The sequence below is a fragment of the Saccharomyces cerevisiae genome, chromosome X (genome assembly GCF_000146045.2).
Source record: "Saccharomyces cerevisiae S288C chromosome X, complete sequence".
Classification (NCBI taxonomy): domain Eukaryota; kingdom Fungi; phylum Ascomycota; class Saccharomycetes; order Saccharomycetales; family Saccharomycetaceae; genus Saccharomyces; species Saccharomyces cerevisiae.
Window position 1 is genome coordinate 673667 of NC_001142.9, and position 15660 is coordinate 689326.

The window sequence follows — 15660 nt, forward strand, 5'->3', positions numbered from 1 at the left end:
TAGTTATCATTGGTAATTATTTCATATTTAACCTAAATCTAAAGATAAGAGTGTATTTCTAGTTATCTCATTTTTCCTTGCATTTCTACCATTTGTTGAACTTGTTGATGCATCATCTCTTTTAAATCGGACACATCATTTTCTAATTCCTCCACTTGTTCAGTCTTTTCACCTAATAGTTGTAAGGAGGTTTCCAATTTACTTTGCATCTGCTCAACTCTTTTTAAGAGATCATCTTTCTGTTTATTTACCTCATTGAATTTATCGTTTTCTTCCAGAAGTCTTAAAATCTCATCATTTGCTTTTGTCTTTTCTTTCAGTAAATTATCGTATAATTCCTTTGATGCTGATAATTCACCTTCCAATCTTTTTAACTCCGTACTTAACTTGTTCACCAGATGAGCGCTTATGTGGCCGTTAGAATTCGATAGCTGGACGCTAGCTCTTCTGTATGGTATTGATGTGTTGTTTAACGAGTTCATTGATTCCCCTTCCCTGATTGCTTGTAAAGCAGCGGCCTCTTCTGGAATATCGTCAATGCTGAAATCCACATTTTTTCTATCAAAATGTTGGCTTTCTTCGCTACATATGGTTTCGTGAGATTCATTGTAAATGGGTTTTAGAGACGGATCGCTTTCTAATTCGCCAAGTTTTGACATTGATAATGACAGCATAGAATTTTCTTGAGGTAAAGTCCATTCGTCTTCTATATTTCCCTCCATGGAGTTTAAACTATCTGTTAATTCTACAGGTATTTTATCTATAATTTTCTCATTGCTGTTTTCTTGATGTGGTTTTAGTTCGTTCTCTTTTTGTTCCAACTGAGACCTTTGAATTTCGTACTTCTTCTTCAGTAGATTATAATCATCACTTATACTTTGCAATGATGACTTCAATGTCTCCGCCCGTCTCTCCAAGTCTTTCACTTCCAAAACTGCCTTCGAATGATTCTCTTTTTCTTTTTCTAATTGCTTACCTAATGTTTCAGATGAACGTAAGGCAGTTTGATATTTTTCTTCAATATCATTTTTTTCTTTCATTGTAGATTCAAAGCGGTTTTCCAAGTTCACAATTTTAGTGTTCAAAGCGTATTCAATACTATCCCAGTTGGCCTTTGATGACTCAAGCTGTTCTTTGAGCCGATTGTATTGGAAAGATGCGTGTTGTTTTTCTTCATAACTTTGTTGGTCATCGACAAAATCTCTATTTGATTTAGCGTCTAAATTTTGAGTAGAGCTATCTAATTCTATTCTTAGTTGTTCTAGTTTAGTCTCTAGAGTGGTAACTTGATCAACTGTTGCTTCTTGTAGTGCTTTCTTTTCCGTTTGAAATTCACTTTTTTCTTTTTCAAGCAATGTTCTCATATTATCTAAAGATTGCTGTAAAATTGTTATCAAATCATCTTTTTCTTTTATATTTTTCTCTAATGTTTCAAGTGACTCTTTTTGTTTATCTGCATCCTTTAATTTATTTGTAGCTTCAGCCAGTTGTCCTTGTATGTTGTGATACAATGATTGCAGCTCATTATAGTTTTCGACACTCTGAGCAGAACTATCGTTTAGTTCAGATACCTCATACTCTAAGTCTTTCACTTTTGTTCTTAAAGCTTTGATTTGATTTGATTGCCTCAGCTCAGTTTCCGCTAATTTAGCTCCTTCTTTTCTCAACTGATCTATCAAGTCGTCCTTCTCTTTAATCAATTTGAAAAAACTAGAATCCGTGGTTTCGATTTGTGATTTTCTGTTTAGTTCGTTAGTTAGGTCATCAATCTGTTTGTTTAATCTTAAATATTCAGGACTAATTTCTTTGACTAATTCTTCAACAGTAAATTCAGTGTAATTTTTAGGTAGCCATGTAGGCAGTGATACCATAGTGTCGTCGAAGCAATCAGTCCTATTGTGATCGGGATGCACCACGTCATCGACAGCGATTGAATCTGCCTTACCTGTATCGCCTTCCACAGTGCTTTCTGATCGTACCGCAGGATCATCTATGTTTTCAGCATTGTCAATTGACACCACACCGGCAGCCGCATCATCAATGGATGTACGAGCACTTTCTTGTTCATTGTTTGACAGCACCACAGGCGATGGAGACGACAAATTTGACGTTGACCTTTTATTTTTCTTTCTTCCTTTCTTAGTTGCCAAGGAGAGTCTCTCTTCCAACGATAATTTTTTACTCATAGCAAAATTGGTATACCACTACCATACAACACTTTTTATATACTATTCTGGACTAAGGACCTTTTAACGACAGTCTATTAAAAGAGGAAGTCAAGAGCTTTTTGGTGAATAATCTACGGTTACTGCCAAATTATGATCTTCTAAATTTTGGCGCTTTATAACATCCTCACACCACTACGAAGCACACTTTGACTACGAAGTATTACTTAAGTTAGACTGGTCTCATTGAAATCTATTAGTTTGATGTATTTAGTCCCTGGATTTGTAGAGCCCTCAATTACTGTTATTATATTAGCCCTAAGTAATAATCTGTATATTGGTATCGTTTTAGATGAAAAATCGTTTAATGTCAGATTCAAATCATGCTCAATTAGTCTTTTCATTAACAGCATGACTTCGTTCGTTAAGCTATCTATTGATTCATCATTATCATCCAAATTCGGTACTAGATAACCCTTGAGAAAGTCCGCCAGTGAGTCCCAAAGCTCTTTATTTCTGGCTTTTCGTGTTCTAATATGGGCGTGATCTTGCTTCTTACTGTCCATAATGGTCATTTGATGCTGCAGTTTTCGTAGCAGCTCTTTCAAGTCACTATTAATATTATTCTGTAACAATAACATGGCCTTTTGATCAACTGATTGATCATTCATAAGCGAGAGCCATTCACTGGAACTTTGGGCTCTCAAAGACAAAAAATTCGATGTCAAACTGAAACCAATAGGATCAGCTCTCTCTGAGAAGAACATGGGTTTTCTTAATAACTCTGTAAAGACCTCAGAATTGACCGGTTTACCCTCTGTATCCAGAGATCTCTTCGTGATCTCATCGATGGCACCTTGAGCTTGCTTCAAGAAATATCGTTTGTTTCCGATCTGGTTCTCCAGGTTCTTTATGTAGACATCCAGGACATCCTTTTCAACATCCATGTTTCCTTTGTGAGACTTTCTGCCGTTTGCTCTTGTCCCTCTTTGTCGTCATATGCGTCTTGTTTGTTGTTACGCTGCATATCAAAGCGAACGGTTAGTTATTAACTAACGTAAAAATTGATGGAAACATTCATTTATATGAAAGTATTGAAGAAGAGGTAAAAAGGAAAACAAATTTACAAACAACAAAGAATGTCTTCTCTATCAACGTCTGATTTGGCCTCCCTTGATGACACTTCCAAAAAGGAAATTGCTACTTTCTTGGAGGGAGAGAACTCCAAACAAAAAGTCCAGATGTCAATCCATCAATTCACTAATATATGCTTCAAAAAATGTGTTGAGTCTGTCAATGATTCTAATTTAAGTTCGCAAGAAGAGCAATGTTTGTCTAACTGTGTGAATCGGTTTTTGGATACTAATATCAGGATTGTGAACGGGTTGCAAAACACCCGTTAATATGAAACCGATTTATCTCTCCGAGTCATTATTCTCTTTACCTTAATATATCTGTAAATAAGCAAATGAATATTTTAATATATGTCCAAGGTTTCTTTAAAAGGGATTCTTCAGCATAAAGGGCAAATAACTCTTTTTGTTTATATACTGTCTAGTTATATATATATATATATGTATATGCATTTGTCTGTGTCTGTGTCTGTTTCCTATGAGAACTCAAAAAGTAACTGAAACCGCGGTTGCTTAGATAGAGTCGATAACTGTTCACCCATAGCGCAGTCACAATTCAGCAACCAGCTTATCGTTTCCTTACATTGTTGTAGTATTGATTCGTTCAACGCATCCTCTTGCGAACACTTATCGTATGTAACTAGAATTAATGATAAAATGTCGAATCTGTGAGCCACTATTCTTTCATTCGGGCAAACCTTTATGAGAGTACTTACCACTGAAAGAGTTTTTGAAATAAGTTTTGGAAAAGTTGTGTAAAAAGGATTTCGTACAATATATTCACCTAAAACAAAAATCAGCCTCTGGAGATGTACAACAGACCCTTCTCTTTGAAGTCTCAGTATGTTCATTGTGCATTCCAATGCGTATAACGTCAAATTTTCGTATGCAAGGCTAGCCCTAGGAATTATGTTTTGCAAGATTATCTCTGACATGAACTTTTCCAGGTGATATTGATACTTTGTGTAATTGTCCAAAAATTCTACTTTATATAACGACTGTATCGTTGGGAAAACGACCCGCCATATGGCTATTGTTTCATCAGCATTGTATGAGGGAGGGAGAAAATAGCACATATTGATTAGCGTCTTTTCGAACAGTGGAAATAAACCAGTACTAGAGAACTGTATCCATTTTGAGTCATTGGTTTCGTTCATAAAGGTATGATTTAATAGCGTCTGTAGGAGCAGAACACCACGAAGTTTAATTCTTCTTATATCAGTGGTATCATCTAGTATGTTTAGAATTCCTGGAATAATCCAAGAAAGATTCGTAGATATGTCTCTCCTTTTCAAATGTAACAGAATTACGTAGAATAACGGAATGCCTTTCAAGCCACCCTGACTTACCCACGCCTGCATTAGGTTATCTTCTTTCAAAGACATTCCAAGCGTGGGTTTGAGACCAAGATTACGTTGCTCTTTGAGTTCGAAGTTGCTTTTGCGTTTTAAAAGTAGTGGCTGTAACTTAGAAATAAGGACGCACATAATTTCGTCATGTTCACTTTTGTTACGCTGAAAGTAGTAATCTATAGTCTGCAAAACATCTGTGTTGATTTGTATGTCTACTCCTGGAGATATGGAGTGATATGAGAGAGATTCAATAAGGTTGACCTCATCGGACACCGTAATTGCACATCCAGTATCTGTCTTCTTTCGTAACTGGAGACACAACTCTCGAAGCCTTGTAGAAGAAAGACTCGAATCATTCAATTCATCGATGATATCAGTTACGGCCGTCATTCTTTTCAATATTTTGTTATATGATTTTATTCTTCACCTCGTTTTCATTCTTCATAGTTTTCGTTTCTCATCTGCTATTGAAAAACCGAACTAGCCGAAGGATAACAATAATGAGTCTTAACTGTTAATATACAAGATTATACAAATAAATATGTTTCTATAAAATAAAAAGTTATATTCAATTGCGAAAAAAATAAATAAATGTGGGAAGAAAACCCAATAGTATGTCCTACTATGTCATATGCTATCATTAATAGGCATCTTCAGACACATCTTCATGGAAGTATTTACCCTCGGTGGTTGGTTTAATGATACCTACTCTTATACAGAAATCACCAAAGTGTTCCCCTTCTTCTCTTTCTAAAGCATACCTTTTAAACAATGGTTTGATGTAGTCGACAATTTCCTCATCCTTCACATTGGCCTTATACAATTTGTTTAGCCTTTGGCCGAGGTAACCACCACCAAGCATCAAGTTATAAGTATGTGGAGCTTTACCAACAAGAGCTAATTCACCTAGCCATGGACGAGAACAACCGTTAGGGCAACCAGTCATTCTCATAATAATGGAATCATGGCGTAAACCATACTCTTCTAAACAATCTTCCAACTGAGTAATAATGTCAGGTAGGAAACGTTCAGATTCGGCAAACGCTAAACCACATGTTGGCAAACCAACACAGGAAGATGAAGATAATCTCAAACCGCTGAAATCGGTGTTATCCAATTTATAGGTCTTTAAAATAGATTTTATTCCAGCAACATGTTCATCTGTAATATTAGAGATAACCAAATGTTGATTACCAGTCAATCTGAAATGACCAGAATTAGTCTTAAGCATGTATTCAGCAACCTTTCTAATACCTGTCTTTTGAGGCAAATCTGGTGTATCTTCAACCCTACCATTTTCAATAAATGCGGTAAAGTGGTTTAACCCAGTTTCATCTTTAATCCATCCAAAGTAATCAATATTAGATTTAAACTCAAATGGTCTCTCAGGCTCGAATTTCTTACCCCAGTATTCCTCCACTTTTTGCTTGAAGCCTTCGACACCCATATCATCTACAGTATACTTTAAACGAGCATGCTTACGGTCTTTACGGTCACCGTGATCTCTTTGGACAATAACGATACCTTCAAGTGGTGGAATAATGTCTTCAGTTTTAACAAAACCTAAGCATGACCCTAATCTTGGGTAAGTTTTCTTGTTGTTATGAGTGGTACCCATACCACCACCAACAAAAACATTATAACCCTCCACGATTTGAGTTTCTGGGTTAACTATAGCAACTAAACCGACATCGATAGATAATACATCCACATCGTTATATGGAGGAACGGCGATGTTGAATTTAAACTTTCTTGGCAGATAAGTTGGACCGTAAATTGGTTCAATATCGACCAAAGCGTTACCGCTAACTAGAGTCTTCTTTTTTCTTGGACCATCTTTTCTGTTTTCAAAAATAGATGGCCAGGATGGATCATCGTCCTGTTCTTCTGGGCCCTCCAGCCAAACTTCGTGGTAGGCCGTAGTCTTTGGTAAGAAATGATCAGAAATCAATTTTCCCATATCAGCGATTTGTTGGTGAACCTTGGCATTGGTTGGTAGAGCAGAAACCATGACATTTCTGTTCACGTCACCTGCAGCAGCTAATGTATCCATAAGAACTGCATTCATTCCTCTCAATGTGTGTTTCAAGTTCTTCTTTAGCACACCATGAATCTGGAAGGTTGCCCTTGTTGTTAATTTCAGGGTACCATTGCCTGAAGTATCAGATAAGTGATCCAGAGCAAGCCATTGTTGTGGAGTGGTCTTACCACCTGGTAAACGAGCTCTTGCCATAAACATATAGTATGGCTCTAAGCCTTGTGACTTACGTATTTCTCTAATGTCACGATCGTCTTGGGTGTAAATACCGTGAAATTTCATTAATTGTTCATTAGCGTGAGTAACACCACCTGAAGAAGTATCCTTTAAGTTCTCACTGATAGTACCTCTCAAGAAATTAGATTCTCTCTTAATATCCTCGTTTGTAACAGGTTTTGGCTCATCATCAACAGCAGCGCCGGAAACACCAAGAGCTTCCCATAATTTAGGTTCCCACTCAGAATAAGCAGTTTGGAAACCATCAGCATCTTGATCATCACCCAGTCCCAAGGGAATTAGGGCTTTGGCACTCAATAATTCCAAGCGCTTAAATAAATCCTGTGAAGGCTTGTTAAAATAATGTTTATCTTCTTTACGTGGCCAATACTCAGAATCACCGAGACCAAAAACAGCAACATTCAAACTAGCTAAATCCAAGTCGGTGTCATTTTTCAGAGCTTCCCAGAAAGACTTACCGTCTTGGGGGAATTCACCTTGCCCAGCCGTGGAAGTAATGAAAACTACATTCTCTTCACCAGGTAATTCTTCCAAAATAATGTCATCCATGGACAGAACAGTAGCCTTTAAACCTCTTGCAGATGCCCTTGCTGCTAGTCTCTTTGCCAAGTTTGCAGCATTACCACCGTCAGAAGCATAATAGACGTGTAGCGGTGGGCCGGACAAACCCTCCAATAACTGATCGAAGGCAGCCTTGCTTCTTTTTTCTTGTTTCCTTGTCAACGCATCACCAGCAGATTGCTTTAGATTTCTTGACAAAGATGGATCTTTTCTGGTTAATAGGGTAAGCTTATTCTCACGGTCTAAGAAGTCCTGTAATTGTTTTCTGATAACCGAAGAATCCAAGCTAAATGCCTCCTTATCTGTTGATGGATCGTCATAAACAGGATTAAACCTATACAATGGCCAGTAACCAGATTCAACGGCGTTTTTGGTTTCCTTTAAGACTTCTAATGGAGTATCATTTTCGGAATTATACGGCAAATAAGCCAAGACAATAGAAGGACCATTGTATTTAGATGCCTCTATTATTGCAGTCAATAGTTGGGTGTAAGAAGCATATACTGCTACAGAGGCAACATAGGCACTGTAATAATTCATGGCGTACAAACCAACATCTTTCTTTCTATCCTGGTTTTGCTTTCTATGGTCATATGGCTCTGAATCAATCAATAAAACATTAATGTTTTTACGGGAGGATAAAACCTGTTGAATACCTGAGTGACCCAAATCATAAGACCAGGCATCGGAGCCAATTAGCCAGCTTGATTTGAAAATAAAAGAATCGCTTGTTGGAGCTATCTTTAAGAATTTTAAGACAGTAGAGGAATCTTGATTAGATTGTAATAACTGAAATATTTCCAAACCTGTCGCATTGGCCTCTTGTAATTGAGCTTCGTCAAGATCGCGTCCATTGAATGACAACCATTTAGATAATAGTTGAACAATTTTATTTGCATCCTCGGACAAGTAAAGACTTGGATCAAGAGAGGTTTTTGCTAAGCTGATCAATTCTTCACGCTGGGCTTCTTGTTTTAAAAAGCGTCCAAAACCAAATTCTGGATTACTTGGTTCAATTGTCTCACTGGAAAATTGATTCAAAATTTGTAGATTTGATGAAAATAACTGTTTTAGCACTTTGATATAGGCGTCTTCTAAGTTCACAACTTTTTTGACAGAAGAAATAAGTTGAGTAACTTCAGCTTGTTCCTCAGCCTTTTCATTGGATTCACCTAAAAATAAGTTATTATCTGGTTCCTTCTTGTTAATATTCGATATGACGGTGTTGATAACGTTGCCATAATCATTCACATTACCAATATTAGTCAACACTACCTGCTCGATGTTCCTAGAAACTAATTCATTAAAATTGCCAAAGAAGTCCAAAAGAAATGGTTGAAATTCGTTTGATTGCGATTTCTTAGAGACACCCTGTAAAACGGCGATTTTGGTAACAGAAGATGGCAGTATTTCCAAGAACTTGGAAAAATTCCATGGTCTGTATACTCTAATCTTGATCAATCCTACGTTTGAAGGCAATACGCTACTGAATTCCGCGTCATATGGTGACAGGTTAACAATGACAGTGGTAATTGACTCTTTACCTTTAACCAGTTCAAAATTTGTCAATGAATCAGTAGCTTCTGATAATGCTACTTTAGTCTCTTCGTTAGCAATCTCCAAGGTAGGAAAGTCGATGTCTTGTTCAATAGCTGTACTCGTGCCAATTTTCTCCAAGTTAAGAAAATGGAAAACTGGGGTCAGAGAACTTGTAGCAATCTTATAAGAAGAGTCCGCGTTTGAAATTGCAGTTTGCAAATCAGAAGATATTAAGATGGGGAAAGAAAGATCCTTTAACGCAGGAATTGCGGAATAATCTTGCAAATTCAAATCCACTGTAATCACCAATGGAAGTTTATTAGGAAGAGAATATAGATGGTGGATGGATTTGACCAAAGTAGTTTCATCTGTAAAAACGGTAGTTAAAATGTCCTTAGAGAGTTGATCTTTGATGGTATTCAATGGATCTTGATTGTTCAATAGATGAGTAGCATCTGTGGCAACAGATTCTAGCCCTTTGAAGGATGAATGACTATTTTTTGTGCTAGTAGTGTAGAACACTTTATTTTGGGGAGCACTAGAGGAATATTGCGCCAACAATTGTGGGAGCGTCAAGAGGTCAGAAGCAGTCATTCGCCAATCTTTTGTTTTTCTCTGGTTCCCGTTCCCTACTGTTACTTTATTAGTATATAAGGGATCTGAATAAATATCAAGACGATGGAAAAAAAATAACAAGCAAAGGAACCTTTCTATATCCCAATTTTATTTCACATTAAAAACTATCGTCTTCCAACACTTTATATAACTGCTTGCAGCGGCCAGTAATTCGTCGCATCTCCATGACTCAAATTTTCCAGTGTCTCTTAGCAGTTAAACCATTCCTGCCTCTGTGTGGTGGTAATTGTGGCATTATGAGTTAAGAGATAATACGCACGTGATGAAATTCATTCTGTGAAATATCACGTGGACAAATTATATTACCCGGATTCATAAATCCACGTATTTTACCTGCATCTTTATTGAGTGCTTAGTAAAAGTCAGTTGGTGAAATTCCGCAGATAAAACAGCATATTAGTTGCCTGAAAATAGCCTTATGTGTTGGTTTGATACGTCTTTGTCATTATATACCCAAAGGTTTGTAGTTCATGTTGCGGGTTGGTATGAATAAATTTTTCGTATTTAGTGATTATAATACTTATTACCCATTTCGGCGGCTAATAAGGAATCTGCTAAGATAGGTAAATGTACAATACCATCAATGGCTTCTAAAAGTTTTCAAAGAAGTGGGATAAGGGATGAAAGTTGTGCGTGTGTTGGTTACTTAGGTTCTAATTTGGCTTCAATTTGAAGTGAGATGTTTTGTTTAACATTAGTTTCAAATTAACAGCTTTTGTGAGAAAATATATTTTGGATGAATAGCAGAAAATAGAAATCTGGAAATAAACAAAACAGAGCCAAAATTCTAAGCTTAATAACATGAATATTTGTTTATCTAGCATCTTGTTCCTCCCACTCTTTTTCCGAAAATATGGCTAGCCAACTTAGGTGAATGGGGAAGGGTACTAGATTCATTCATTTATTTCTATTCAAGGACAAGAACTTTTAACATAGTAAGACCTTTATGTTAGTTTGGTGCGGCTGACAAATTCATAGCTAATGTGCTAGAGCTCTTATATTGGTAATTACTAATCCTTCATTGCTATTATGACTATCACATTATAAGGTAATGAAAAATTAAATCATTGTGTACGGATTAAGTCCTTTCTCTAAAAGAGATCACGTGACTATTTGAATCACTATCTATGTTAATCATTATTGTTTAAAAGATAGTAAGTGACAGAACAACGAATTGTTTCTGTAACTACTTTTTAAGCAGGGAAATAACTCAGCACTGACAAGGGACACTTTTTAAGGATGTTCGCTAAATTGCATGGGAAGAAACAAAGACCAATTTCTTCCATCAATTCACAAACTCCAAGGACTAGCAATACTACTCACGCAAATAGCATATCCTTATCATCGGGTAATTTGATAGTAGGTTCCAATAGAAATTTAAGACAAAAGAAAGAGCAGTTTGGTTCTCAACAAAGGGCTTCCGGCAGAAAGCTGATTTCAAATAAGGAAAATGACGATAACGTCAACAATGGTGGTGACAACAATTATGACAATGGGGAACGGGTCCATCGCCATCATATTCCAGGACTGAAAATAAAGGCGTATCAAGCTGAATTAGGCTATCATGAGTCCCGATTTTCCGAGAATTTAGTGATGCTAAATCTAGTTGAGTTCCCGGATATAAAACCTGGTGATTTGGTAGAATTGAAAACATATCACAAAAATCCATCTGCATCGAACGGAGATAAGAAAATTTATTTTATTGCAAAAGATTTTGACGGAGAGACTAAAAGAAGGGCAAAAACATCTAATGTTTCAATACTTTCGGGTCAACTGCAAACTTTGTTAGATTTGCCTTCTAGGTCTAGGATATGGATAAAATTGAAACCAAACAAATTTGACTTACAGGCAGATGTGGTAGAGTTTAATATCAAAGATTGCCTACTAAATAGAGGTGATATGTGGGTTCTATCATCTAAGCTGGTAGATACATGTGTGTTTATGGATCAAAGACTGGCATTCTTAGACTCTATCAGAGGTACTATTAAGGGAATTTATCGAAATGGTAAGAAGATTGTTTCTGGATATATTGGCGAACAAACAAGGATAATTTTTCGGTCCGAATCTGCCAGATTAATTTTTTTGATTCAAATAACTGATGAAATGTGGAACTTCGAAGAAACTGGTGAACAATTATTTCAAAAGATGGTTAATTCATTTTTCCCGAAGATCTTCAAAAAATGGAAAGATGTGGACACCCACCATACTATCACTATAGCCTTCGCTATATCAATGGACTTGTCTGATACATCATTCAAGGACTTAACACCCGGCGAATCTTTGAAAAATTCACAGGATTATTTTAGGATAGTTGTAGATCAAGTCAGTATTATCCATTGGGTTGATATTATGGAAACATTAAGAGAAGAATTTATGGAAATCAGAAAAGATTTATTAAACAAGCAAACGGATAAGGGTTACAGTGTAGCGAATGGAAGATTTTCACCTGTAATCAAGTCGAATTTTCTCGAATTGGTCAATTTTGCCACGACAATTTTAACGGATCCTTTCAAGCAATTAGATCTTCGACACACTACAACGCACGTCATGATTATTTCACCAGGGTCTGGATTATTTGACGTTGATTATAGTTTATTAAGGCTAACAGGAAAAAAACTACTCTCTCTTGAAATGACGATGGATTTAATATGTCTTTCAAAAGCTCCATTGCACATAGTTCCACTTTTTAGGTACCGAGACTTTGAGAACAAGCTTCATCATTGTGTACCGCTTTGGTTAAGTGTTTTCTTTTGGAATGATCATGACAAAAAGAGTAACTCAGAATGGACTCCAAGATGTAAAATTTATGACTTACAAATGATGGGGATTACTGAAAATGAGTTAATTCGGGAAGTGGATGTTGAATATTTACAGCTGAACAAGAAAGTCAAATCACTATCCGAGTTTATGAATGATTACGACAAAAATGCCTTCGAGGTGAAAATTTTATGCGCTGGCTCTAATACGAAACAATCTAAGAAATTAAATTCAAAGTTTGATACCGTCTTCGAGAATGATGTTGTTGTGAAGGCAAGGAAAATCCCGGCAACAGCAACAACAACACACGGTAACACAAAATTCATATGGAGAGGTCCAAAAGTTGCTCTCCCAGCCATTAAGGATATTCAAAAACCAAACGTAATACCAGATCTATCAATAAAAACAATAGAGGCCTCTTTTTATGATGATTGTAATACTACAAATGATAAAATTAGCACTCCCACCACTTCTAACAATGACAATCTCGAAATGAATGACTCATTGGTCTCTGTGAGATCTGCTGATAACCAAAACACATCTTTGGCGCTGGATTCGCTCAAAGGACTAAGCAAAAGGAACTCATTGAAAGATTTTACTCAAAGAGTAATTACAAAATTTATTTCGAACATAGACACAAGTAAAAATAAAAAAATAAAGTCAACATTACTCAGAGATGATGTGGATAACTCACCTTTAGGTTCAAATACACCACTACCATCTTCTGAAAGTAAAATAAGTGGCCTGAAATTACAACAAAAAGGCCTGGCAGATGAAAACGTTATCAGTAAACGTGGAAATTTGATAATAAAGAAAAACCTATCCATTTTTGGGCTACCTAGTAATGAAATCATGAGTGGTTCACCCTCCTCATATTTAGGCTCATCACATACCAGAACATCCTCTAAACTTTCTAATATGTCAGACAAGGCTGCTTTCATTACAGAAGGGCAAAAATCAAAACATGATGACTCGAACACTTATAGCCTCACACAGCAATTGAAACATCGTATAAGTGAAACTTGGGTGGATATTAAAAGTCCTTCCATTCCGGTAAGTAGTGAATTTGCCAACGAATTATTGCCTATACGTTGGAAAGATGTATGGCCAAAATATGTGGCCAGAAAATATAGTAAATGGAGGTCTTTTACAACCCCAGCAGAGTTACCAATCACAATTTCTGATTTTCCATCCAAGGATGATTTTGATAGGAACTTCATCTTCAGAAATCACTCAGTGACTTTAAACACAGATCAAGAACAATATAATCAGACATACAAAGACTTACTTCGTGATATGATTTATATGCGACTGTTAACTGGTTTTCAAATCTGCGTGGGCCGACAAGTAGAAAAAATAGAACTTTCTAGGGAAAGTGGTGAAAGTGAAACTGTAGTCAACAAGTATTTAGATTTCAATCAAAATGATGCGTTCAAACTTTATCTAATGATCGACTCTGAAATACACAGAATAACATGCTCGTCAAGTGGAATTATTGATGTGGAGAGGTATTTGAGAAAAGATGAAGCAAACTTGTTTGATCAGGTTCCTAGTTATATTCCGTTGGTTAAAACGAGATACGAGAGCTCATTTCGTGATGCTATGATTGACCCACTTCATGTTAAAAGAGAATCTTTGAACTGGAATCAAATTGATCAGGTTCTAGCAGGTTATGGCGATAACTTAATAGATAGGAAATGGCACGGATTTCGAGCTAAATATGTGGTGTTACCAACAGATATCCCTCCCAACACATATTCTATGGTTATCAATGGTAAAAGCGAAACTTTAAACCCAGAAGAAATCAGAGTCGAGGGTTTGAGAAGATTAATTGGCTCAATAACGAGGTCAAGACTAAGAACAGAGAAAGAAAAAAAAGGAAGAAAAACTAAGAGAGAAGAAATACAGCCTGAAGTTATGTTTTACACCGGCCCGCTTTACAACTTCATTAATGAGCAACAAACATCTTTAGAAAGCTCGGCTATAAATTTTAAAGATTCAATTTTTGTTAATGATAATAACCTTTTAAACAGAAATGTAGAACTATCCAAGTTGGCGTATCAAATTCAACGTGGCGAAGATCGCATTACTTTAGTCAACAGAAAATGGCACTGGAAAAAGCATGAAAAGTGTTTTGTTGGCTCGGAGATGGTTAATTGGCTCATAAGAAACTTCTCTGATATAGATACTCGAGAAGATGCAATTAAATATGGGCAGAAGGTGATGAAAGAGGGATTATTTGTTCACGTTTTAAATAAGCACAATTTTTTGGACGGGCACTACTTTTACCAGTTCTCACCTGAATACGTAATGGACACTAATAAACTAGAAAAAACAAACTCCCATCGCTCTACATTATCCGATCCAAAGCAGATGTTGAGAAAAGCATCCACTGGTAGCTCAAACGATCCAAGCGCTATGACTCCTTTTTCTTCAGTAGTACCTGCTATAAGCGCTTCGAATGCTTCAGTTGCTGACGCCAAAGAGCCATCACGCCCTATTTTAATGCTGAGTAACTCTCTTGTTATCGATGTTGATCCCGCGGGAAAATCCTCGAAACAAGAATCGTGTACAGTCCATTATGACAGAGTTCATAACCCCGACCACTGTTTTCACATAAGATTGGAATGGTTGACTACCACCCCAAAATTGATCGATGATTTGGTTGGGAACTGGTCAAGGTTATGCGAAAGGTACGGTTTGAAAATGATTGAAATTCCTTGGGAAGAACTTTGTACTATCCCTTCGGTCAATCCATTTCACTCTTTTGTGGAAATTAAGTTAGCTATCAATCCTTGGGAAGATCCTGAGTTCAAGGATAGGGAGCTTTTCGCTAAAAGCAAATTCTACTACCACGTTTATCTTTTAAAGGCATCTGGGTTTTTATTAGACAATAGGGCATCCAAATTTTTACAAAATCAAGATATAGAGTTTGACATCATGTATTCATGGGGCAAACCACAGTTCAAATATGTTCAATATATTCATCATACGGGTGCTTACGTCGCGGAATTGAGGGAAAATGGCTGCCTATTTTTAGCTCCTAACAACATTTATATATCCAGAGTGAATCCGGGAAACATAATCGGGAAAATTCATTCTGCTTCAAGCTCTTCATTAGATGCTCAAAAAGTGATCCTAAATTTCAAATCAACTTGCTTGGACTATCAGAAGTTAAGGTCAATTTTCCTTGACGCAAAGGAAATGTGGATTACAGGAAAGATTGTAGAAGATTGAGTAGC

General features: G+C 36.5%; 6 protein-coding genes across 6 annotated transcripts, besides 1 other annotated feature; 2 read left to right on the forward strand and 4 right to left on the reverse strand.

Moving 5' to 3' along the window:
- Window positions 1-62: 62 nt before the first annotated feature.
- Window positions 63-2186, reverse strand: SGM1 (Sgm1p; the record flags this gene model as incomplete). Its single annotated transcript, NM_001181792.3, has 1 exon — window positions 63-2186. One exon carries the CDS (start codon window positions 2184-2186, stop codon window positions 63-65), a length of 2124 nt encoding a protein of 707 aa, NP_012668.3.
- A 206-nt stretch (window positions 2187-2392) lies between these two features.
- Window positions 2393-3112, reverse strand: MCM22 (Mcm22p; the record flags this gene model as incomplete). Its single annotated transcript, NM_001181793.1, has 1 exon — window positions 2393-3112. The coding sequence occupies one exon, from the start codon at window positions 3110-3112 to the stop codon at window positions 2393-2395; it is 720 nt and encodes a 239-aa protein (NP_012669.1).
- Window positions 3113-3304: 192 nt separating this feature from the next.
- Window positions 3305-3568, forward strand: TIM8 (protein transporter TIM8; the record flags this gene model as incomplete). The annotated part of the gene is made up of 1 exon (NM_001184382.1): window positions 3305-3568. One exon carries the CDS (start codon window positions 3305-3307, stop codon window positions 3566-3568), a length of 264 nt encoding a protein of 87 aa, NP_058168.1.
- A 206-nt stretch (window positions 3569-3774) lies between these two features.
- Window positions 3775-5040, reverse strand: TTI2 (Tti2p; the record flags this gene model as incomplete). Its single annotated transcript, NM_001181794.3, has 1 exon — window positions 3775-5040. One exon carries the CDS (start codon window positions 5038-5040, stop codon window positions 3775-3777), a length of 1266 nt encoding a protein of 421 aa, NP_012670.3.
- A 250-nt stretch (window positions 5041-5290) lies between these two features.
- MET5 (sulfite reductase (NADPH) subunit beta) lies at window positions 5291-9619 on the reverse strand (the record flags this gene model as incomplete). Its single annotated transcript, NM_001181795.1, has 1 exon — window positions 5291-9619. One exon carries the CDS (start codon window positions 9617-9619, stop codon window positions 5291-5293), a length of 4329 nt encoding a protein of 1442 aa, NP_116579.1.
- Window positions 9620-10342: 723 nt separating this feature from the next.
- Window positions 10343-10432: an origin of replication (ARS1021; Autonomously Replicating Sequence).
- A 468-nt stretch (window positions 10433-10900) lies between these two features.
- IML1 (GTPase-activating protein IML1) lies at window positions 10901-15655 on the forward strand (the record flags this gene model as incomplete). The annotated part of the gene is made up of 1 exon (NM_001181796.2): window positions 10901-15655. The coding sequence occupies one exon, from the start codon at window positions 10901-10903 to the stop codon at window positions 15653-15655; it is 4755 nt and encodes a 1584-aa protein (NP_012672.1).
- Window positions 15656-15660: the final 5 nt, after the last annotated feature.